The sequence below is a fragment of the Perognathus longimembris genome, chromosome 13 (genome assembly GCF_023159225.1).
Source record: "Perognathus longimembris pacificus isolate PPM17 chromosome 13, ASM2315922v1, whole genome shotgun sequence".
Classification (NCBI taxonomy): Eukaryota; Metazoa; Chordata; class Mammalia; order Rodentia; family Heteromyidae; genus Perognathus; species Perognathus longimembris.
Genome location: NC_063173.1, coordinates 63,326,403 through 63,349,720, shown reverse-complemented (window position 1 = coordinate 63,349,720; position 23,318 = coordinate 63,326,403). Strand labels below are relative to the sequence as shown.

The window sequence follows — 23,318 nt, the reverse complement described above, 5'->3', positions numbered from 1 at the left end:
CGGGGCGGGGCCTGCGGGCCTGGGGCGGGGCCTGCGGGCAGAGGCGGGGCCTGCGGGCCGGGGCGGGGGCCTGCGGGCCGGGGCGGGGCCTGCGGGCCCTGCGGGCCGGGGCGCCGGGGCCTCGCGGGCCGGGGGCGGGGCCTGCGGGCCGGGGCGGGGCCTGCGGGCCGGGGGCGGGGCTGCGGGCCGGGGGCGGGGCCTGCGGGCCGGGGCGGGGCCTGCGGGCCGGGGCGCCGGGGCGAAGCCGGGGCCTCGCGGGCCATGGGGAACCGCAGCGCCGCGGACGCCGGGGGGCTCCTGGCGGGACGCGGGCCCGGGGGCGCGGGGGCCCCGGCGGCGCTGGCGGGGGGCGTCCTGCTCATCGGGGCCGTGCTGGCCGGGAACTCGCTCGTGTGCGTGAGCGTGGCCTCGGAGCGCGCCCTGCAGACGCCCACCAACTACTTCGTGGTGAGCCTGGCGGCCGCCGACCTGCTCCTCGCCCTGCTGGTGCTGCCGCTCTTCGTCTACTCCGAGGTGAGCCGAGCGCGCCCCCCGGCCCCGGCCCGGCCCCCCGGCGCGTGCGGGCCGCCCGGGCTTCTCGCCCTCCGGCGCCCCACTCGATGCCGCACCCCGCACCCCTCCACCCGTCCCGCTCTCGGTCCGTCCGTCCTGCTCCCCTCTCCACCGCTGCCGCCCGTCCCCCGCCCCCCCTCCGGCCGTGCCCCTCGCCTCGGGGAGCCCGCCCGCGCGTCCTGCCGTGACCCAGGAGGGCGCCCACGCTCACCCCGCGGGGGACCCCGCTGCCCGGAGCTGCGGGCCCCGTGGAGGGAGCGAGGCCTGAGCGGAGGCCGCGCGGGCGGGCGGGCGGGCGGCCGGCTCGCGGGACCCAGGCCCTGCGGGAAGCGTGCCCCGTGCGTGGCCCACCGTGGGGCCAGCCCTTCCACGCCAGGCTTGGTCCGGGAAAAGCCGATTAGGGCCGGGGCCGCGGGGGATGGGAGACCCAGGGTTTCGGAGGCGGACGGGGCGTCCTGGGGCCTGGGCAGAGGCCGGCGGCTCCGCCACACCTGACCTCCGCCTGCTAAGCGCAAGGGACAGACGTCACCTAGGAATTTAAGCTCCTAATCTCACCACCAGCGGTGAGGGATTTAGGGGGTCCCCCTGCCCTTGGCTTGAGGGGTCACATCCCATGAGACAGCCTTGCAAAGAGGTCTTTGCTTTTTTTTGGGGGGGGGGGCGGTCAGTGGTCCTGAACTCTGGGCCTGGGAGTTGTCCCTGAGAGTTTGTTGTGGTTAAGGCTAATGCTCTCTGCTTCCGGTTTTCTGGTAGTTAATTGGAGATAAGAGCCTAGGCCTGGGATTGTGGCTTAGTGACAGAGGGCTTCCCTAACATGCATGAAGACCTAGGATCCATTCCTCAGCACCACATAAACAGAAAAAGCCAGAAGTGGTGCAGTGGCTCAAGTGATAGGACGCTGGTCTTGAGCAAAAGAAGCTCAGGGACAGTGCCCAGGCCTTGAATTCAAGCCCCAGGACTGGCAAAACAAGACCAACAGAAAAACAATGAGCAAAAGAAGCTCAGGGACAGCGCTCAGGCCTTCAGTTCAAGCCCCAGGACTGGCAAAACAAAACAAGACCAACAGAAAAACAACTTCTTGCGGGCTTACCTGCCTCAGCTAGCTTTGAATCTCAATGCTCAACTCTCACCTTCCTGAGTAGCTAGGATTACAGGCCTGAACCCTAATCTTAGCTTTTGTTTTGTTTTTGCTGCTTGTCCTGGAGCTTGAACTCAGTCTGAGCACCTGTCCCTGAGCTTTTGTGCTTAAGCCTGACACTGCACCACTTGAGCCACAGCTCCACTTTCATCTTTTCGTTTTTAAAATCCATTTGTGGGCCGGATGCTGGTGGTTCACACCTGTACGCCGAGCTACTCAGGAGGCTGAGATCTGAGGCTTGGGGTTTGAGGCCAGCTTGGGTAAGAAAGTCCAAGACTCTTATCTCCAATTAACCACCAGAAAACCAGAAGTGGATCTGTGGCTTAAAGTAGTAGAGTCCTGGCCTTGAACAGGAAAGCTCAGGGAATGCACAGGGCAAAAACAATTGATTCATCTCCTTCTCACTGTCTTCATCTCACAATGAGAGCAAGTAAAGGGACTGGTCCAAATCCAAAGTTTGTTTGTTTGTTTGTTTGTTTTTTGGCCAGTCCTGGGGCTGGGGCTCAGGGCCTGAGCACTTCTTCTCTTTGCTCAAGGCTAGCACTCTGCCACTTGAGCCACAGCGCCACTTCTGGCCATTCTTCTGCAGATGTGGTGCTGGGGAATCGAACCCAGGGCTTCGTATCTATGAGGCCAGCACTCTTGCCACTTGGCCATATGCCCAGCCCTGGTCCAGTCTTACAGAGACAATTGAACTCCACAGAGCTGAAGGGAGGGAGCTGGGAGTCTGTGGCTGGCCTGGGGCCCAGGGGCTCCCACTCTGCTGCCTAGCCCCTCAGCCCCCCAAAAGTAGAAGCTAAGAGGTCTTGTGTCCCCCTGTTGCCATCCGCGCGGCCAGGTCCAGGGCGGAGTGTGGCTGCTGAGTCCGCGCCTCTGCGACGCGCTCATGGCCATGGACGTCATGCTGTGCACCGCCTCCATCTTCAACCTGTGCGCCATCAGCGTGGACAGGTGAGCGCGCCGACGGGTGCGCGCGCGCCCCCGGCCGCCCCCGGGCCCGCGCCGGCCTCACCGCGCCCTCGCCCGCAGGTTCGTGGCGGTGGCCGTGCCCCTGCGCTACAGCCGCCTGGGACGGCGCCAGCTGCTGCTCATCGCGGCCACGTGGCTGCTCTCGGCGGCGGTGGCGGCGCCCGTGCTGTGCGGCCTCAACGACGTGCGCGGCCGGGACCCCGCGGTGTGCCGCCTGGAGGACCGCGACTACGTGGTCTACTCGTCCGTGTGCTCCTTCTTCCTGCCCTGCCCGCTCATGCTGCTGCTCTACTGGGCCACCTTCCGCGGCCTGCGGCGCTGGGGCGCGGCCCGGCGCGCCAAGCTGCACGGCCGCGCGCCCCGCCGGCCCAGCGGCCCGGGCCCCCCGCAGAACGCCCGCGCCCCGGAGGGCCCGCCCCCAGCCCCGGGCCTCCCCGAGCGCCGGTCCCCGGAGCCGGGCCTCCCCGAGGGGCCCCGCTGCTCCGAAGACCCGGCCCCGGACGCCCACCCCGAGGCGGCGCTCCCGCACGAGCCCCCGCGGCCTGCCTGGCGGAGGAGCCGCCCCAAGATCACGGGCCGGGAGCGCAAGGCCATGAGGGTGCTGCCCGTGGTCGTCGGTGGGTCCGCGTCCCGGGGCGGGGCCGACTCGGGAGGGGCGGGGCCCAGGGGACCGGGGAAGAGGGCGGGCGCGGCCGGCGGAGAGGCGGAGTCTAGGTGACGGGCGCCGGAATGGGCGCGGCCCTGGGGATGGGGAGGAGCCCAGGTGGAGCGGGGGTGGGCCGGGCCCGGGCGAGATAGGGTGGGGCCCAGGTGACTGGACTGGCAATGGGCGGGGCCGCGGAGGGGCGGGGCCGCGGAGGGGCGGGGCCGCGGAGGGGCGGGGCACAGGCGACGGGCGCGGAGGGGCGGGGCCGCGGAGGGGAGGGGCGGGGCCGTGGAGGGGCGGGGCACAGGCGACGGGCGCGGAGGGGCGGGGCGCAGGCGGAGGGGCGGGGCGGGGCCGGCGCGGCCGCGGCTCACGGGCCTCGTCCCCAGGCGTCTTCCTGGTGTGCTGGACGCCCTTCTTCGTGGTGCACATCACGCGGGCGCTGTGCCCTTCCTGCTCTGTCCCTCCGCGCCTGGTCAGCGCAGTCACCTGGCTGGGCTACGTCAACAGCGCCCTCAACCCGCTTATTTACACCGTCTTCAACGCTGAGTTCCGCCACGTCTTCCGGAAGGCCCTGCGCCCCTGCCGCTGAGCCGCCGGGGCCCGCGGGGGCGGGGGGGCCGGAGCAGCGGGTCGCGCGTCCGACCCAGGGCCCCCCCCACGTGCCTGGGCGGGTCCCGGGGCCGGGAGGGCGGAGTCCAGCCCCGCCCAACGCCGCCCGCTCGGCGGATCCCTCCCTCTCGGCCCGGAGGCCTGGCCCGGGGAGGGCGAGTGCCTGAGGGCCCTGGCTCTGCGGGAGAAGCATCCAGAGCCTCGGCCGCAGACTGGCTTTCCCTTCCCCGTGGGGCGTGGGCCAGCGTCCTGCAGGCCCTGAGGCCCCTGGGGCCACCAGGTCCCCAAGAAGAGCGGCGCCAAGGACCGGCCAGGCCAGCTCCTTCTCCAACCAAGGTCCGGGAAAAGTGGTCTCCAGGCTCCGCTGTCACTCGCCGCCCATCTGGGTCACACCATTCCGGGAGCGTCCTCCAGGGCGGAGCCAGAGAGGTCCCAACTGCGGGAAGGCCTCGGGGGCTCTTGGAGACAGCCCTGCTCAGGCCCAGCTCCGTTCTTCCTCTCCAGTGGAGACTCGGCAGCCTCCTACCCCAGAGCGCAGAGCTCTGGCCTGGTAAAGACAGCTTACCCTCTGCTGAACCTTGGCTGTCTTTCCCTGCCCTGTCATGGACAGACAGGGACGGGCCTGCTGGTGAGAGCCTTTCTGTGTGGCCGTTGGCACACACCCGCAGCTGGCACCAAGACTGGGAAATGGTGGGCTCCAAGCCGTAGGCACAGCCTATGTGCTCAGGCATTTCCTGTGGGGGGGAGGCCGCCTCCATCCACCCCCCTCCCCTGCTGGTGACGCTGCTGCCCTCTCTGCACCCTGGGTGAGGGTATCTCCAGCTGGTGGGCTCAGCAGCCACCTCCTCCCGGAAGCCTCCTGAATTCTCCTCAGGGAACTGACTGGGTCCAGCATGCATGTCTGTCTTCCCAAGGGCGGGTGTCTCCCCAGCCCACAGAGAGTATGATGCTGGTGGGGGCTGGACTTGTTGAACTTCGTCCCTTGGGACCTGAGGGCACCAAATGTGCCCAGCCTTGATGTCTGCTGAGCAGCTCAGCGGACACAAAAATAAAGGCAAAGACTCCTGCAAGTGGTAGAGACTGCTCAAAGCATAACTCGGGGGACACCCTGAAACCAAGGGTGACCATGAGCCTTACTGGGTGGAGACATCCAGCACCCACAAGGTCCCCACGCCTCTCCTGTAAAGACAACGGGGAGTGTAAGTCGCCCCAACAATCCAGAAGCCAGATGGTGTCATTACTATCTGGTGGCCATCACCCATGTTGGTGTCTGGGACGCTCCCACATGCCACCCTGGGGGTAGGTACCCTGGATACCTTCTGTAGGCTGCCTCCTGGTCAGCAATAACCTAGAGCTCTTCTTGTTCAGGGAATTAAGGTACAGGTGACTTTTGCCAGCCTCCACTCCTTTGTTCCTTAGTCTTTGCTGCCCTAAGGCTTTGAACCCTACGGGACAAACTCAGCTCTGCTCAACTAGAGCCCTGGCTGGTGGACAGGCCCAAGGGCAAAGTCCCTATGCAGCAGAAGCCTCCTCTGTCACCAGAGATGGCTTCTGGGAAAAAGGGGTGCCAGGATCACTGTGGCAGAAATAAACTGGGTGATTTTGAGGCCATCACTCAGTGGGAAAACATCACAGAGGCTTAGAGCCTGCCCAGTTTGCTGAGAGGCATTGGGAACATCTGGGAACCCCAGAACCCAAGGTTGCTGTGTTCATATGCCCTTCCTGTTGGACACTGGATGCCCATGTGGGCTCTTGCCTGGAACCTCAGAGCTGTTCTGGGTACAGAACCTTCTGGTAGGTGTGAACCAGCTTGATACAAGGAGAAAGGCTGAAAATTTTAACGTGTGATCCTGGGGTTTGAGCTCAAGGTCTAGCATTACTTCAGCCACATCCTCAGTTCTTTTTATACTTTCAGGTGATTATTATTTTGTTGGTTGTGGGGCTTGAACTGGGCTCTGTCCCTAAGCCTCACTGTGCTCAAGGCTAGCATTCTACCAGTTGACTTTTGGCTTTTTCTGAGTACTTTAGTGGAGATAAGTCTCATGGACTTTCCTGGCTGGGCTGGCTTTGAACCTCGATCCTCAGATCTCAGCCTCCTGAGTAACTAGGATTACAGGCGGGAGCTACCAGTGAGCCCGGCACTTTTACATTATTTTCAGACAGGACCTTATGTCTTTATCGAGGAGTGACCTCTGAGCACAGTCCTCCAACCTATAGCTTCTTATGTGGCTGGGGTAAAAGGTACACAGAACCACACCCAATTCACTGGTTGAGACCGTCTTCTTTTTAGCTGACCTCAAGCCTTGATCCTCCTTCATCTCCATTACTCAGATGGGAAGAGTATGAGCCACTGTGCCTGGTAGGATGTTTTTTGTTTTTAACATGCCACGGTAAGAACCTGGAAGACATTTATACCTCACAGAGATAGTGCTTTAGAGGCTAATGTCAGAATCACCATAGTTTTGTTTTGCTTTTGTGCTGGTGCTTGATGTAAGGGCCTGGGTTCAAAGCTAGTGTTCTGACTTGAACCATGGCTCCTGTTCCTGCTTTTTAGTGGTTAATTGGGTATCAGAATCTCAGTTTTTCTGCCCGGGTTGTTTTGAACTGCGATCTTCATTCAGATCTCAGCTTTCTGAATAGGATTACAGGTGTGAGCCACCAGTGCCCAGCTAGAATCATCATTTTTAAGATGCTAAACCTACTAGGCAAAGCCAAGCCTCCTCCTCCAAGTCCTCAGGGAGCCTGTATCTCCCCTCCACAGTCCAGAGGAGCATCTGCATCTGAGCAGATCTGGCTCTCCAGCCCCAAAACACGAAACAGCCTTGGAAATACCAGTGGCCATTGTGGCAGCTCTCTTGGTCAATGGTGGAGGCAGGTAATTTTTCAGGGCTGTCACAGGCCATGTTCAAGCTGAGGTGAGCCTCCTCCATGACACACAGGCCCCTCGGGCCTGCTCCGGGAAAGCTGCCAGCCAGGGGCTGGGTCATGAGAAGGGAGCAGGTAGCAATGACCACGACCACGGCTTGGCATCTGGAAGCCCTCGGCACAGGCCCGTGAGCTAGACGTTTCCCTGCATTAGACAGGCTGCTCTGGCCTGTTCTGCAAGTCCTCTGAGCGCTGCAGGCACAGACTGGACGCCAGGGGCTCCAGGAGAGGACAGGGAGTCTGGCGCCATCACCGAGTGGCCACACCATCCTCACAGAGAAACCTCGGAGCTTGTCCTCGGGGTTGCAGTGGGCCTGTCACGTGGTGGCCACCGACGTGAAGGCGATGCTCCCGCCGCACAGAGGCCCGTGTCCTGCACACGTGAGCGGTGGTGCCGTTGCCTCGCCACAGCGGGGAATCCGGCTGTGGGAAACACGGCAGGCGCGTGGTCAGGACGCCCGGGGGCATCGGAGCCCTGCGCACGACTCTGGGACCCTGGGCTGAGGCCGACTGACCGGGTGGGGAGGGGACTTTATTGACAATTCCATGACAGACTCACATGTGTGGACACACGTGGACCGCGGGGGGCCAGTGCCGATGATCCAGGGATGAAAGAGCACCGGGCCAGGCAAAGACCCTGGGCCACTGCAGCATCCTGCCCCACAATGCCACCCACATTCCTCAGGTCTCCAAGGGCAGCTCAGTTCTGAGGGCATGCTGACGCAAATATTCCTTGAGTGTCCAGTGAGAGTTCATGTCTAAGGGCACAGCCACTCCATTTGTTAACGACTTGTCCAGCAAGTTCCTTTGCCTTCCCCGGGCCTTCCTCCAGCCTTAAGGAGCCCTGACCTGGGACACAGATCCGGGAGGAGCCCGGGTCACACAGTGACCTTCTCAATCACACTCTCCTCCACGTGGACTTCATCTGCCTGGACAGTGACTGAAGTGGACTGGCCACATATGTGCTGATGGTCCTTCCAGTCCTGAGAGGAAACAGACTCATGTTAACAGGAGGGCCACAGGATGCTGCCACATAGCCACACAGGCACAGAGCGGGACACGAGCGGGACACACGGAAGGGCCGGAGTAGGGGCCTGGGCCTTTGCCTGCAGAGGTTCCTCCTGGGGGAGCTGCCGGAGAGGAGCGGAGGAAGTCCTCCCCAAGCTGTGGGCCCCGGACCGGGAATCTGGACTCCAGGTTGAGCATAAAAATAAGGCTTTCCGCTTTATTCTGTGTTTCCTTGTAGTGGGAAGGATCAACCCACAGCCTTTTGCATGCCGAGCAAGCAGTCTTCCATTAAGCTGTAGCCCTTACCCTTCAATCAGTGTTTTCTGCTGTTGGGAATTTTTTTTTTTTTTGGCCAGTCCTGGGGCTTGGACTCAGGGCCTGAGCACTGCCCCTGGCTTCTTCCCGCTCAAGGCTAGCACTCTGCCACTTGAGCCACAGCGCCACTTCTGGCCGTTTTCTATACATGTGGTACTAGGGAATTGAACCCAGGGCTTCATGTATACGAGGCAAGCACTCTACCACTAGGCCATATTCCCAGCCCCTGCTGGGAATTTGAACAAAGAAATTAAGTTGGGTGGATGTGGTGGCATACAGATGCCATTCCTGCAACAACAGGAAGCTTCAGGTGGAAAGAGAGAGCTAGGTCAGGGGCTCAGCCCAGGTAGGAAGAGAGATCATATCTCAAAAATGACCCGTGAGCTGGGCACCAATAGTCATGCCTATAATCATAGCTGCTTAGGAGGCTGACATCTGAGGGTTGAGATTTGAGTCAGCCCACGTAGACAAATTTCTGTGAGACACTTCTCTCCAGTTAATAAGCAAAGAGGCAGAACTGAAAGTGCTACTCAGTGGTGGAGTGCTAATCAGGAACAAAAGGTAGAGCAAGAGTGTGAGGCCCAGAAGTTCAAATCCCAGTACCGCAAAAACAACAACAACAACAACCCACACACACACACCAAACCGAAAGAACCAGACAAGCAAAAGTCATGCCTATGTGTAACTATGTATAACTGGCCCCAGGCCCAGCAAAAAAAATATTAAAAAGGCTGAGGACCTGGCTCACTGGGGGAGCCCTTGCTCAGCATGGGCAAGGTCCTGGGAACGTCCCAAACTGAATTTTGATTTGCACAACTCTGCAGGCTTACTAAAAATCACTGAATTATAACCCTTAAAATGGGTGTTCTGTTTTTTTTGTGTGTGTGTGTTGTTAGTTGTGGGCTTGAACTCAGGGCCTGGGCACTGTCCCTGAGCTCTTTTGCTCAAGGCTAGTGCTTTAGCACTTCAGCCACAACACCACTTCTGGTTTTCTGGTGTTTTAATTGGAGATAACAGTCTCCTAGACTTTTCTGCCTGGGCTGGCTTCGAACTGAAATCCTTAGATCTCAATCTCCTGAGTAGATAGGATTATAGGTGTGAGCCACCTGTGCCTGACAAAATGGGCAATTTTTTTTTTTTTTGCCAGTCCTGGGCCTTGGACTCAGGGCCTGAGCACTGTCCCTGGCTTCTTTTTGCTCAAGGCTAGCACTCTGCCACTTGAGCCACAGCGCCACCTCTGGCCATTTTCTATATATGTGGTGCTGGGGAATCGAACCCAGGGCTTCATGAATGAGTCAAGCACTCTTGCCACTAGGACATATTCCCAGCCCCAAAATGGGCAAGCATGCAAATGGTACCTTAGTCACACACACACACACACACACACACACACACACACACACACACACACACAGCTCAAACGAGGCTTGAAGAAAATAAGCCTGGTGCAAGATAAAAGGCAAAGTCATGACAGTTATCCAGCCACAGAGGCTACATTGGCCACCTCTCCAGGTGTTCTAGAACAGTCCTAGTGCACACTACCCTGAGCAGCTACCGCTTACTACGGGGGATGGCATGAACGGAGAGGAGGTGGTAGCTGTGGTCAGAGATCTCATCCGGCTAACAAGCTGTTCTGGCGAAGCTCCAGGACACTTCTGGCTCTGGTTCTAGAATCTTTAGAGCCTTGAACAGAGGTGGGGAGTGCTTCCTTACTCTGATGAAAAGGGGGACTAGGGATGCAAACCATGGAGCAATGGCTTCTGTGCACTGAGGCCCCCCCGGCAGGAATGCTGGGTCACATGGGGGTGAGGACAAAGTCCCTCCCTTGTGCGGAGCCCCCATGAGGCCCCTAAGGTGTCTGGAGAGCTGGGGCACATGCTCACCTTGACCACCCTTCATGGCCCTTTTCCTGTCTGTCCACTTCTGCTAGGACAGAGCCAGGCTAGGCTTCAGCAGCTGGACTGCATCTGGGCTTAGGTCTGGGTTCTGTTCCTGGAACTGGAAGCTGTCTTTTCACCTGGAAGCTCACCAAGGCTCAAAGCAGAGATAATGTCCTGCTCCAAGCTATGCTCAGCAAGTGCCACCACTCACCAGCTCCTGGGTTACAAGATCTATAGTCCCAAGACTTCCGCAATAGTCAGAAGAGCCTCTGCCGGGCCTGGGGGCAGCAGACCCTCCCTTCACACAGCTCCAGGAGACAATGTACACACTGGAGCAAAAGGACATGCTAACTTTAAAGCAGAGCATTGCAAGGGAAGCCTCTGTGAAGAGCGGGGCATGGCTATGATAGATTAATGTGAGCAGACAGACAGACGGCAAGCTCCTGGGTTGCAGGCTCTGGGAGAGTCCAGCGTCCCCCTCAGCGCCACGGAAATGCATCCCAACAACAATGCCGGGTCTCCATCTGCACATACCCACACACTCCACGGCCCTGCACCAGGCCGGGACGACGGGCAGAGGATGCCGGGAGGACAGTGTACTATGGGAAGGGGGCTCAGGCAGAAGGAAGCCCCCACAGAATACTTCCTAGAATAACAGGCTACTCTGTCTTATTAGCTAAAAATAATAAGACTGCTACCTGCCCCAAAGCCCTCCGAGGAAGAGTGTTTGGGACAGTTTAGGGATATGCTATACCTACCACTTAGCAGCCTAAAAACCCCTCTTTAAGAAGTTCCCTTAAGGGGCTGGGGATATGGCCTAGTGGCTAGAGTGCTTGCCTCGTATACATGAGGCCCTAGGTTCGATTCCCCAGCACCACATATACAGAAAATGGCCAGAAGTGGCGCTGTGGCTCAAGTGGCAGAGTGCTAGCCTTGAGCAAGAAGAAGCCAGGGACAGTGCTCAGGCCTTGAGTCCAAGCCCCAGGACTGGCCAAAAAAAAAAAAAAAAAAAAAAAAAAAGAAGTTCCCTTAAAACCAACAGCCAAATTGAGAGCAGAAATGGTGGCCATCCTGGCCGTGGCCTCTATGAGGCCCGTCAGGCTCAGGTATAACCCCCAATTCCCGGATCACCAGGTGGACATGGTGGTCAGGGTCTCCCACAGCAGTGACCCTGCAGCTCGAGCATGGCTCCTGGCCTCAGCGGAGCCGGCTAGAGCCGTGCACAGATGGAGAAGCACTGCCTAGGGGGAGCAACGGACGAGCAGCGAGACCACGGGCCGAGAGGCCTGGGGCTTCCCAGACATCTGTGCGGCATCCTAGACTCAAGGATGGGGCTCAGGCACAGAGGCCACAGGGCGGGGCTTTACCTTGCGCTGGCAGAATGTGGAGCAGTAGTTGACTTTGTGACAGCCGGTGCACTCGCTCATGGCTTCCCGGCCACAGTTCACACAAGACTGCTGTAACGACAAAAAAGCATCAGTGCCACACAGAGCGCCCACTGCATGACTGGGCACAGAGTGACAGTGCCCACCACACCCCTGGACACAGAGGACCAGTGCCAGCTGGACCCTGAGCCCCGCCTCTCCCCGGCACTGCTCAGACCCACGCGTCCCCTCCCCTTTCCAGGTCTGCCCACATCGTTCCCCCAGATCAACCCCACAGCGCCCAGGGACCCCTCTCGGCCAGCTAGTGGAGCCTATCTTAGGAGGAGCAATTCTCAGCACCTGACACCTCGTGATCATCCAGTGGGCCCAAAGCAGGCACGCTCGAGCCTCCCCGGGCCAGCTGAAGCACCTGAGCTCTGGTGCAGACTGACACCCCAAGCTCCCAGGGCCCACCAAGGAACCCCCCACGCTGCACTCCAAGCCAGTCCACACAGTCTGCCGTGACAGGTGTCCTGTGTACTTCCTTCCCCTTTAAGCGGCATCACTGGAGTTGTCATCAGCTGCCATACTGGAGCTTGTCCATGACTAAGTCTTGCAAAACAACCAAGTGTGACCTCTGAGAACAGTCAGCTTGGCCATCAATGAACACTTTCCAATGTGGCGAGAACCCGTAGGTAAGACTCAACACAGGCCAGGGTCACGTGGTCTGCAGGAAGGACCAGGCAGCCGCCTGCTGGGACCAGCGCACAAGACAAACCAGACTCCTAGTTTCACAAGGGCAATTAAACCAACTCTATAACTTTTCCCATGTATTCAGATACACAGCAACTAGTTATAGGGTACTGATTTTCACAAACAGAAAGGCATTAGTCCTAGTGGAGGTCACATCTGGCTTTAGAAAGCATGAAGTCCAGATGGGTGCCGGTGGCTCACCCCTGTAATCTAGCTACTCAGGAGGCTGAGATCCAAGGATTGGGGTTTAAAGCCAGTCTGGGCAGAAAAGTCCCCATGAGACTCTCATCTCCAATTAATCACTCAAAATTTGGAAGTGGTACTGTGGCTCAAGTGGTAGACCACCAGCCTTGAGCACAAAGAGGCTCAGGGACAGCGCCCAGGCCTGGAGGTCAAGCCCACAACTGTAAAAAAAAAAAAAAAAGAACGTGTAACTTCAGTTAGACACTGATGGCTCACACCTGTAATCCAAGCTACCAGAGGGCTAAGATCTGGAGTACCAAAATTCAAGGCCAACCTGGGTAGCGAAGTTTAAGAGTCCCATCCTAAAAGTAACCAGCAAAAAGCAGAGTTGGAGCTAAGGGCATGACTCAAGTGGTAGAGCACTAGCCTAGCACCCACAAGGGCCTGAGTGAGCTACCTAGCCTCAAGCTCACTTGGGTTCCTTCCTTCCTTCCTTTTCTCCATCCCTCCCTTCCTCCCCCTCCCTCCCTCATTTCTTTCCTTTTCTTTTGGTATGCTGAGGTAAGCTTTGGGCCTTGCCCCTGACAAGACCAAGTGCTCCACCACCAAGCTATACCCCAGATCCTGTTCCTACTTGACGTTTTTGGCAAAATACTATTTTAAAAACCAGGCTGCGAATGTGGCGCAGTGATAGAGCGCTTGCCTAGCATGCATGAAGCCCCAGGTTCTATTCCTCAGTACCACATACACAGAAAAGGCTGGAAGTGGTGCTGTGGCTCAAGTGGTAGAGTGCTGGCCTTGAGCAAAAGAAGCTCAGGAGCCGGGTGCTGGTGGCTCACACCTGTAAACCTACCTTCTGAGGAAGCTGAGATCTGAGGATCTCAGTTCAAAGCCAGCCGGGGCAGGAAAGTCCATGGGACTCTAATTTCCAATTAATCACCAGAAAACTGGAAGTGGCGCTGTGGCTCAAGTGGTGGAGCACACAAGCCTTGAGTTGAAGAGCTCAGGGACAGCACCCAAGCCCAGAGTTTAAGCCCTATAACTGGAAAAAAAGAAAGAAAGAAAGAAAGAAAAAGCAGTAGCTTAGGGACAGTGCCCAGGCCCTGAATTCAAGTCCCAGGATTGGCAAACCAAACCAAACCTGTAAACTAGCAGAGAAATTTGTCCCAGGTCCCAGGCGGAGAAAGGTCTGAGACTCTATTCATACCCTAAACAGGGGCAGAGAACCTGGCACAGGGCTCCACGGATGGCTCTGCCCAGTGGGGGCTCCCTAGAGCCCCAGGCCTTGAGGGACAGGGTAGATGGAGCAAGTGTTTGCTCCCTGAAAATGCTGGGGAGATGTCAGGGTGTAACATGTGCCCTAAACAGGCCTCCCTGAGTGCCACCCTGAAAGTCAGTGTGGAGGTGTCCTGTGTGGCGACAGGCCCACACAGGGGCTGTGCAGGCACCGTGTCCTCTGCACTCATTTTGCCACTTTTCTGAGACCCTGAAACCCCAAGGAAGACTTTTTAAAGCAAACTTCCACCATGACAACATGGGCATACATCCTCTGCAGGGAAGACACAACGTTCCTGGCCCACAGGCCCCTCTGAGCTTTCTAGAAGGCTACACAACGGCACAGCCAGCAGTGGCCTTCTGTGGCTAGGTCTCAACACAGAAGAGGCTGTCAGAGCAACCCTTGGGGGGCGGGGAGGTCATGTGTGTGGACACGAAGCAGGTGGCCTGGGGCCCCATGGCCCAAGCAGCCGAAACCCCTGAGAAGCTCAGAAGCAGCCTGTAGTCCCAGGAAGCAGGCAGCCAGCTGCACAGCACTGCGTGACTCAAACACCAACTGAGCATAGCAGCAACGTGGAGAACGAACGTGTGGCCAGGCTCCACATGCTGCTCGCGGCACTGCTTGTTTAGAAACCACACAAATTCTGCATTTGGGGCAACGGAGCAAACTTTCCTACGAGTCAACCAAGAATAGAATGAGGAACCTACAACACCCGGCCTGAACTTGAGAGATGCACATAGAGGGGCTGAATGCCTCGTCTCTGACAACCAGTCACTGCTCCACCTTTGCTCTTGGCCTTTGGAGGTTGACTTCACATCACCTGAGCAATGTGCTCAGAGGAACTGTCTGCATTTCTTCCAGAATGGCCACACAACCATCTAGATCCGCTGCCGGTCTGGTTCCTGTTCAGAACCATTCAGACACCAGTGTTCATGTGTCCACACTCCAGGTTTGCCTCCCTCAATGACCCCAGACTCCACTCCTATTTGTGTACAGTAAGCACACCTTATCCAATCAATCTTCAGCATGTGGAAGGCTCTGCTTCCTTCTGGGTGGCCATGCTGGGAGCAGCCAAAGGCCACGTGGTGGAGGCAGCGGCCACACCCTCGGCCTGGGCTTGGGGTGCACTTAGCCCAGACCAGCTTCTGCACCTCCCAGCTGGGAAGCTGAGGTCTCAGACCCAAGTGTCACTCGCCTGATTTGTTGAAAGTGTACAGGGCCAGGTGTGGTAGCACTTGTCTGAAAGCCCAGGTACTTAGGAGATGGAGATTGGGAGGAGGACCATGGTTCAAGGCTAGCCCAGGCAAAGTTTGTGAGATTCCCATCCATCACAATAAAAGTTATGGTAGCACATGCCTATCATCCCAGCTACATGGGTGACATGAAAAGGACTGAGATCCAGGGCAGCCTAGGCAAAAACACCTATTAGAAAAATAAGGCAAAAACTTAAGAAAAAAAAAGAAAGCTTGAGGCATGGCTAATTGGAAGAGCACCTCCTTAGCAAACACAAAGCCCTGAATTTAAACCCCAATACTGTCTTCCCTCCACTGCCTCCCTCAGAAAAAAAGCTCATAGAAAGTCTATCATGGTGGTTGCACCTGTGATTCCAGCCCTTAGGAGGCTTATGAGGACTGTGGCAAACCCATCTATATGCATATCTGTGTGCATGAGTGAATGATGTGATGCTAAGCCCACATGGCCGAGGAGAAGCGGATGTGAGGGGGACAGGGACAGCTAATGGACCCCAGCCAGAGCCACAGCTGTGCTTCCCTGGGCGGCTATGACCATTCACAGCACAACCGTCTTCAGTGCTGGACAGATGGTCTGGGCACTGCAGATGAGGCAGGGTTCAAGGTCTTGGTGCCCTGGGCCCCCAGGTCTGCGCTGCAGTCGGGGGTGACTCTTACCCTCCACACCTGTTTGCTGAGAAAAGTAGCTCAGAAAGACCAGCTGCCCCACGGCAGCACACACTCTGCAGGAGCACTGCACGCGGGAGCACGCTACTCTCATGTGTAGGCACCACATCTTTACCAGCACTGCACCCTGTCCCTCTAAGGCAGCAGTCCTGCTCTGGGCAGGGACACCCGGGGGAACCCCGCAGGCCTGGAGCCTACGCGCTGTGTGCTGGCTGGGTGGCCAGAAGCCTGGGGGCTGCCCCTCGCATAGCTGGTCACCAGAAGTGCCCCCCACAGCAGAGGAAGCCTGGCGTCTCATCCCTCATGACGACTGTTCAGAATGTGCACTGGGAGGGCAGGGGATCCATGTAGTAAGAGAAACACAGCTGAGGCACCGAAGAAGGGAGGGGAACCCCAAATGTACACCTTTATCTGAAGGCTACATAGTTTGCAGATACAGGCCATGCCTTCAGTCTGAGGGAGTCTGATGGTGAAATCACCAGAGACTTCTCTCCCTGCAGGTGCTACTTGACTCCGCGGTGTGGGAGGAAGCTGAACTTCCTAGCTCCTGGTCCCCTCCTGAGCCTCCTCCATGGACCTCAAGGATCGTTCCCCTCCTGGCACCGTGCTGAGCTGCTCAGCAGCTGGGAGAGGGGATGCTCCAGGGAAGGGCTGTCAATCCAAGCCCCTGAGGCCACTCAGCTGGCTTTCTGCTGGACACTGCACCCTGACATCCAAAAGCATCTGCTCTTCTGCCCTGTTTATCTCTGCAGAGCTAATTATACACAATGCAAAATTTCCATGACTAAAATCAGCAAAAATTGCCTTCATAAGCTTTAGCTGAGCTAAATATGGTGCCTTAAGAAAAGATTTATTCTATTGTACTTATTATATGCCAACACAGAGAGAGCAGTAGGATCTGGAGAGCAATGGGGTTGGTAAATATGCCATTACATTTGATTTCTTTTTAAATTCTGGCAGCCCTAGCCCGCCTCCTGCTGGGGGCTCCAGTGAGGCTTCAACAGGCCTTCCCAGCTGTTCACACCACAAAGCAAGGGTCCCAATGGGGTCTTTCCACTCCTAGGGTGTGAAAACATCTTCCTGCTCTCAGGGTCTGGGTTCAAGGAATGAGAATGCAATTATTTTTAAAATTTAGAGACTGACTTATTTTTGTGCTGGTACCAGGGCATTCCACTCCCACCGGATTTTTTTATGGGGGGAGTTATTCCTCCGAGCCTCCAGTCCAGCATTTTGCTGGTTTTAATTATTAAAACCAGCCAAAGGCTGGTTTCAAACTGCAGTCCTTTGGATCGCAACCTCCTGAGTAACCAGGATTACAGATATGGGCCACTGGCAGTGGGCTGCACTTTTTTTGGTGCCAATCCTGGAGCTTGAACTCAGGGCCTTGGCACTGTCCTAAGCTTCTTTTGCTCCAATCCAGTGCTCCACCACTTAAGCCACAGCACCAATTCCTATTGTTTCTGAATAGTTTGTTGGAGATTAAGAGTCTCACGGGCTTTTCTGCCCAATCTGGCTTTGAACTGCAATCCCAGGTTTCAGCCTCCTGAGTAGCTAGGATTACAGGCGTGAGCCAATGGTTCCCAGCTCCCCAGCTGCGTAATTTAATACCAATTAATGTTTAAGCATCAATGTTTTAGAAGACCCTTCAAGAGAATAAAATGTGGGCTGGGGATATAGCCTAGTGGCAAGAGTGCCTGCCTCATATACACGAGGCCCTAGGTTCGATTCCCCAGCACCACATATACAGAAAACGGCCAGAAGCGGCGCTGTGGCTCAAGTGGCAGAGTGCTAGCCTTGAGCGGGAAGAAGCCAGGGACAGTGCTCAGGCCCTGAGTCCAAGGCCCAGGACTGGCCAAAAAAAAAAAAAGAGAATAAAATGTATTTGTCACTTTCTACAGGCACAAATCCCCCTGGGCTGTGCTTCCCTTCAAACCCTTCCATGGTCACCCTTCAAGCCCACTTCTCACCCACACTGACAGCTTTCACAGTGCATGATGAGGAATCTAAGCTTTATCTGTCCTTCATGATCTTGAGACCATGCCCTCTAAGATCCTACAGGGCTGGCTCTCAAAGGTTTGACTTCTAATTTAGAGCCCACCATAATACTATAGCCCTGTGATGGAGCTCCTGTCCACCATGTTACTGGAGCCAGGGACGGAGCTCCTGTCCACCATGTTACAGGAACCCAGTGATGGAGCTCCTGTCCACCATGTTACAGGAGCCTAGGGATGGAGATCCTGTCCAGCAGCTGTGGTCACCTTACTACCTCAACCTATGCGTTGTCAAAAAAAAACAAACCTACGGGTTGTCATCTTGACTGAAACACTGAATGTGACTGTACTAGAGCAGGCAGCAGTAGGACCCTGTGACTTTGCTGAGGACCTCTGAAAGTAGGCCAAAAGACTGAAATAGTGGGCAGGCAGGGTTGAGAGGTAAACAGCAGTGCTAGAAGAGTCGGTGGATGCCCCACTGCACTGTCTAAATTCAAAACTAGGGATGTGCCAGTCATAACCCAGACAAAAGGGGCCAGACCGTCTGCCTGCTCTAATAAAATCCAACTTTTTTTTTTTCAGGGAATGAACAAAATCTAATAGAAATGAGTCTTCAATGCCCAATAAACTATCAGAAACTGGGGCTGGGGATATGGCCTAGTGGCAAGAGTGCTTGCCTTGTATACATGAGGCCCTGGGTTCGATTCCCCAGCACCACATATACAGAAAATGGCCAGAGGTGGCGCTGTGGCTCAAGTGGCAGAGTGCTAGCCTTGAGCAAAAAGAAGCCAGGGACAGTGCTCAGGCCCTGAGTCCAAGCCCCAGGACTGGCCAAAAAAAAAAAAAAAACTATCAGAAACTATCAGTTATGAGACATGGAAGAAACAAAAGAGCACCCACCATGAAGAGAAACAGAAGTTGACATAAACAGATCCTGAGATGGCCCAAATGCCTGGATTAGCAGAGACTTCACCATCTGTAATTCTGAGATCTGAGGATCACAGTTCAAAGCCAGCCTGGGCAGAAAAGTCTGTGAGACTCTTAGCTCAATAATCAGCAAAAGGCCCCAAGTGGAGGTGTGGCTCAAATGGCTGAGCACTGGCCTTGAGTGAAAAAGCTAAAAGATAGTACCTAGGGCCTACATTAGAGCCCCAGTACTGACACAAAAGAAAGAAAAATAAAATAACTGGTATACATTGTAAACATATGCAGAAATGTATCAGTGAAATCCACTACTATATAACTAACGTACATTAAGGAAGAAATCCCTCCCTTGTATAACTACTAGTTAAAAAAAGAAGACACCGCCACCCCCACCCCACGTAAGCCAGTAAAAAATTCTCTTGCTTCAGCCTCCTGAGCTGCTTCAGTACCAGGTACAGGAAAAAAACTTCTGGTGGTACCAAGCATGTCAGGTAAGCTCGTACCACTGAGCTATCCCCCACCTCTTTTTATTTCTCATATTTTGAGACAGAGTTTGCTAAACTGCCCAGGTTGACCTCAACCCCCAGCCCCCCTAGATACTCCTCTGAGTAGCTGGGATTACAGGCATGTGCCATACATCTATACATTGTTTTCTTGTGCTGCTTTGTTTTGGGCTGGGCTGAGGATCTAATCCAGGCCATTGCCCAAGTTACCAGGAAAGCCCTCTACCACTGAGCAATATCCTTAGCCCTAGAGAACTGTTTTAAAGTAACCAAGCAGTTAAAGAGAAAGGCAATTCATGTGAGATAATTAACTACACAAAGGGTACTGGCTTCTTATCAGAAGTCTTGGGACAGGAGAGAAAGAAGGAACATCTTCAAAATGCTGGGTAAAAAAAGTGACAACTCAGTATCATATACAGGCTTCCTCTTTCATCTCCTACTAGCTGGAGGCTTCCTGTAGCTGGCGTCAGGCTCAGGCTCTGTCTCTCACTGTCTCATAGACCCTGCTAAGCAGCTTAGTGACTTCTCTTTGCTTTTGTGCTTTGAGATTTCTCACAGACTTTCTGTCTGGTTCTTACAGAGTTTGGGTTCAACAGCAAGTTTAAATGCTATGGATAACTCTTCAGGTGGAAGACCTCAAATGTGCTAGGAAATATTTTGGCCTAATAGCATTATTGGACATTAAAATCAACACCAAGTAACTCTCTTGTTTTTTCTTTTTTTTGTCGGTCATGGGCCTAAGGTGCTGCCCCTGAACTTTTTGTTCAAGGCGAGCACTCTACCACTTGAGCCACAGTATCACTTCTGGTTTTTTAGTGGTTAACTGGAGATAAAGAGTATCATGGACTTTCCTGCCCTGGCTAGCTCTGAACCACAATTCTCAGATCTCCTGGCTTCTTCTTCTTTTTTCTTGGTGATGTACTGGTGCCTGAACTCAGAGGCATGTACTATGCACTCTTGCTTAGTTCTTTTGCTCATGGCTGGTACTCTACCATGACCATAGTTCTGAATTTTTTCTTGGGGAGGTGGGATGTTGGTACTAGGGCTTGAAATCAGGTCTTGGGTGTTGCTTTTTCCCTCATGGCTGGAGCTCTACCATTTGGGCCACAGCTCCACTTCCAGCTTTTTGCTGATAATTTATTTGTTTTGTTTTTGTTGCCAGTCCTGGAGCGTAGACTCAGGGCCTGAGCACTGTCCCTGGCTTCTTTTGCTCGAGGCTAGAACTCTGCCACTTGAGTCACAGCGCCACTTCTGGCTTTTATCTATGTGGTGCTGAGGAATCGAACCCAGGGCTTCATGTATACGAGTCGAGCACTTTACCACTAGGCCATATTCCCAGCCCCTTTTTGCTGATAATTTGAGGTAAGAGTCTCACAGACTTTCTTGCCTAGGCTGGCTTCAAACCAGATCCTCAATCTCAACCTCCTGAGTAGATAGGATTACAGGAGTGAGCCACTGGCACCCACCTCTGTTCTGGCTTTTTGCGCTCTTCTGGAGATAAATTCTCAACAATTTGTCTTCCTGGACTGGCTTCAAACCACGATCCTCAAATCTCAGCCTCCTGAGTGGCTACGAGTATAGGGTGTAAACCACTGGTGCCCAGCCAAATCAAGTACATTAGGAATGTTTACCAAGAAAGAAAACATTCTTAGCCATAAAGTTAAGTCCAGTCTCATTCATTTACAGGTACAGCATCAATTCCTACCCTAAGGATGGCTGGGAAAGGAGGATCACAGAGCTGTGTTTGAGGTCAGCTAGCTACATAGCCAAGACCCTGTCTCAAAACAACACACAATAAATGCCTTTAAATTATTACACAGCATGTGTCCTGAAGATCAGAAGTGTTAAGAAGTCTATAGGACGGGGATGTGGCTAGAGATGAAGAAAACTGCATGGCAAGCATGAGGCCAAGTTCAAATCCCAGCATCTCACAAAAAGAAACTAAATAATGCAGGTCAAAATACATCGAGACCTACATCAAGCTATTAGTTGATTTCCAACAATCTCCCCAGGCAGCTAAAGCGAAGAGGGAAAGTATTTCTACAGACACTGCTGGAACAATTAGAAGGAAAGGAACACTTAGTCTCAACAGTGTTATGCTGAACAAAAGTTGCTGAAAGAAAAAACAAAACCTGAAAGGTACACACTAAGTCACAATGTGACATTCCACAAGGTCAGAACTGATTTCCACTGACAGATGTGTTGATGGGGCCGCTGGGAGTGTGTCCCCAGTGTGTCCAATGGCAGATGCACTGAACTGCACTGACCACCGACATGGGCTCAGGCATTTCGCTGTGCATAAACTTCGCATCCATTTTTTAGAGGTCAAAAGCACACAGAAAACATTTATAAGGGGCTAGGGATATGGCCTAGTGGCAAGAGTGCTTGCCTCGTACACATGAGGCCCTGGGTTCAATTCCCCAGCACCACATATACAGAAAATGGCCAGAAGGGACGCTGTGGCTCAAGTGGCAGAGTGCTAGCCTTGAGCACAAAGAAGCCAGGGACAGTGCTCAGACCCTGAGTCCAAGCCCCAGGACTGGCCAAAAAAAAAAAAAAAAGAAAACATTTATAAGACATTATCATTGGACATCAGTATGAAAGGTATTTTTTTCTTTTTAATAAGCTTTTCTATTTTCCACAAATGTCAGCATGGATTATGTGTTAATCTAGAACTGGAGAGAGAAAAGAGAGAGAGAGACACAGAGACAGAGACAGAGACAGAGAGAGACAGAGAGAAAGAAAGAAAATATGATGGCAAATCAAAGCCAGGACTTTGTCTAGGCAAGCACTCTACTACTGAGTCATACTCCCCCTGAAATTACTTTTGTTTTTTTTTTGCCAGTCTTGGGGCTTGAACTCAGGGCTTCATGCATGTTAGGCAAGTATTCTACAACTAAGCCACAATCCCTGCCCCAAATGCATTGCTTTTTTTCTCCCCCAATTGTGAGGCTTGAACTCTGGGCCTGGGTGCTGTCCCTGAGCAGCAGGCTAGGCAAGAACTCTATCAGTAAGCCCCAGCCCAAGACTCTTATCTCTAAAATTAACTACCCAAACAGCCAAAAGTTAAGCTGTGACTCAAGTGGTATAGTGCTAGCCTTGAGTAAATAAGCTCAGGGACAATGCCCAGGCCCTGAGTTCAAGCCCCAGGACTGGCACAAAAATAAATAATTAAAAATCTATTCAGAGGGCTGGGAATGTGGCTTAGTGGCAGAGAGCTTACCTAACATACACAAAGCCCTGCGTTTGATTCCTCAGCATCACATAAACAGAAAAAGCTGGAAGTGGCACTGTGACTCAAGTGGTAGAGTGCTAGCCTTGAGCAAAAAGAAGCCAAGGACAGTGCTCAGGTCTTGAGTAAAAAAAAAAAAAAAAATCTATTCAGAGTAAGAACCTAGAAACCTCAAAGGACAAGAATAGGTAAAAAAGTTGCTTTTCCAAATGTACATCAGCTGGACTTTTTTTTCCCCCCAGTCCTGGGGCTTGAACCCATGTGAACCCATGTGTTCATGTGAAAAGCCAACAACAACAAAAAACCTTCCCTTCTGACGTACACCAATCTTATCCACAAAAACAGAACAGTTCGGCAGCAGCCCAGCCCCCTCTGTCAGGCAAGCTTTGTTGGCGGTGATTCTGCAGGGTTTCTGTGTCTGGACAGTGAAGTAGTGAGCCTCACTGGCCAATGTGGGAATCGCATGCTGGCCCAAGACTTGCGGAGGACAGTGGACACAGCCACAGATCCGAGCTCATGTTACCTCTTTCCGCTCGGCATCGGCCTGCATTCTGGCCTGGGTCGCAGCAGCCTCACGGCAGGAGCTGGCCTGCTTGGCCTGTTCAAACACTGTCTTCAGCTGCTGTGCAGTGCTGAGCAGAGAATTGACCATCTCTTCCAGGTACAACCAGCTCCGCTGTTCTGACATCTCCAGCCCATTGACCACCGTGGGGGAGACAGCTTTGGTGGGGGTGGAAGGCGGCACTGCTAGGGCAGGCAGGGATGTCAGGACTGGAACGTGCAGAATAGGGGATAAACCGAGATATTAGCAACTTCCGAGCTTCAAGACAGCCTGCACTGAGCACCCGCACGTGAGGGAACAGATGGTGAGGGGCCCAACAGGAAGACTGCTGCCTGAGGGTGCTCCAACACACTCCTGTCCTGTCCCAGCTGCACACTGCACATTCGTAGCAGTGCCAGCAAAAAGCCCCCACCGAGACAGGACCACAGCTGACACAGGGCCGAAAATCCCATGTTCACACAAGAGAGAAACTTCAGTCTGGATATCCACCTGGGGGCGGTAACCAAGAAACGAGTACTAACCCAAGTCTGTTTCCTTACATGGCCAAGGAAGGGAAACAATATGTCTTT

The 23,318-nt window shown here is 54.6% G+C and overlaps 2 protein-coding genes and 1 long non-coding RNA gene across 6 annotated transcripts in view; 2 read left to right on the top strand and 1 right to left on the bottom strand.

The window, feature by feature from the left end:
- Nucleotides 1-259: 259 nt before the first annotated feature.
- Nucleotides 260-3,936, top strand: Drd4 (dopamine receptor D4). Its single transcript, XM_048359451.1, has 4 exons — nucleotides 260-513; nucleotides 2,529-2,641; nucleotides 2,720-3,276; nucleotides 3,695-3,936. Exons 1-4 carry the CDS (start codon nucleotides 262-264, stop codon nucleotides 3,895-3,897), a joined length of 1,125 nt encoding a protein of 374 aa, XP_048215408.1. The 5' UTR covers nucleotides 260-261; the 3' UTR covers nucleotides 3,898-3,936.
- Nucleotides 3,937-7,331: 3,395 nt separating this feature from the next.
- The window catches only part of Deaf1 (DEAF1 transcription factor), a 34,886-nt gene continuing 18,899 nt past the window's right edge, over nucleotides 7,332-23,318 (bottom strand). For 2 of the 4 annotated variants that reach the window (XM_048359446.1, XM_048359450.1), the window contains exons 10-12: nucleotides 22,711-22,958; nucleotides 11,413-11,502; nucleotides 7,335-7,825 (exon numbers count right to left, since the gene is read on the bottom strand). In XM_048359446.1, the coding sequence (XP_048215403.1) occupies nucleotides 7,721-7,825; nucleotides 11,413-11,502; nucleotides 22,711-22,958 (443 nt within the window). In that variant the 3' untranslated portion in view covers nucleotides 7,335-7,720. Of the gene's footprint in view, nucleotides 7,826-11,412; nucleotides 11,503-22,710; nucleotides 22,959-23,318 lie in introns of all 4 variants that reach the window. The other 2 variants (XM_048359448.1, XM_048359447.1) reach the window with 2 other exon arrangements.
- On the top strand, nucleotides 9,891-17,326 carry LOC125361205. The gene is made up of 3 exons (XR_007212914.1): nucleotides 9,891-10,266; nucleotides 15,788-15,790; nucleotides 17,316-17,326. It is a non-coding gene; the product is annotated as an uncharacterized LOC125361205 (long non-coding RNA).

Coding starts and splice junctions, on each gene's coding strand:
- Drd4 (XM_048359451.1), top strand. CDS start 262: ATGGGGAACCGCAGCGCCGCGGACGCCGGGGGGCTCCTGGCGGGACGC. Junction 2,642..2,719: donor TGCGCCATCAGCGTGGACAG/GTGAGCGCGCCG, acceptor CCTCGCCCGCAG/GTTCGTGGCGGTGGCCGTGC. Junction 3,277..3,694: donor GGTGCTGCCCGTGGTCGTCG/GTGGGTCCGCGT, acceptor CCTCGTCCCCAG/GCGTCTTCCTGGTGTGCTGG.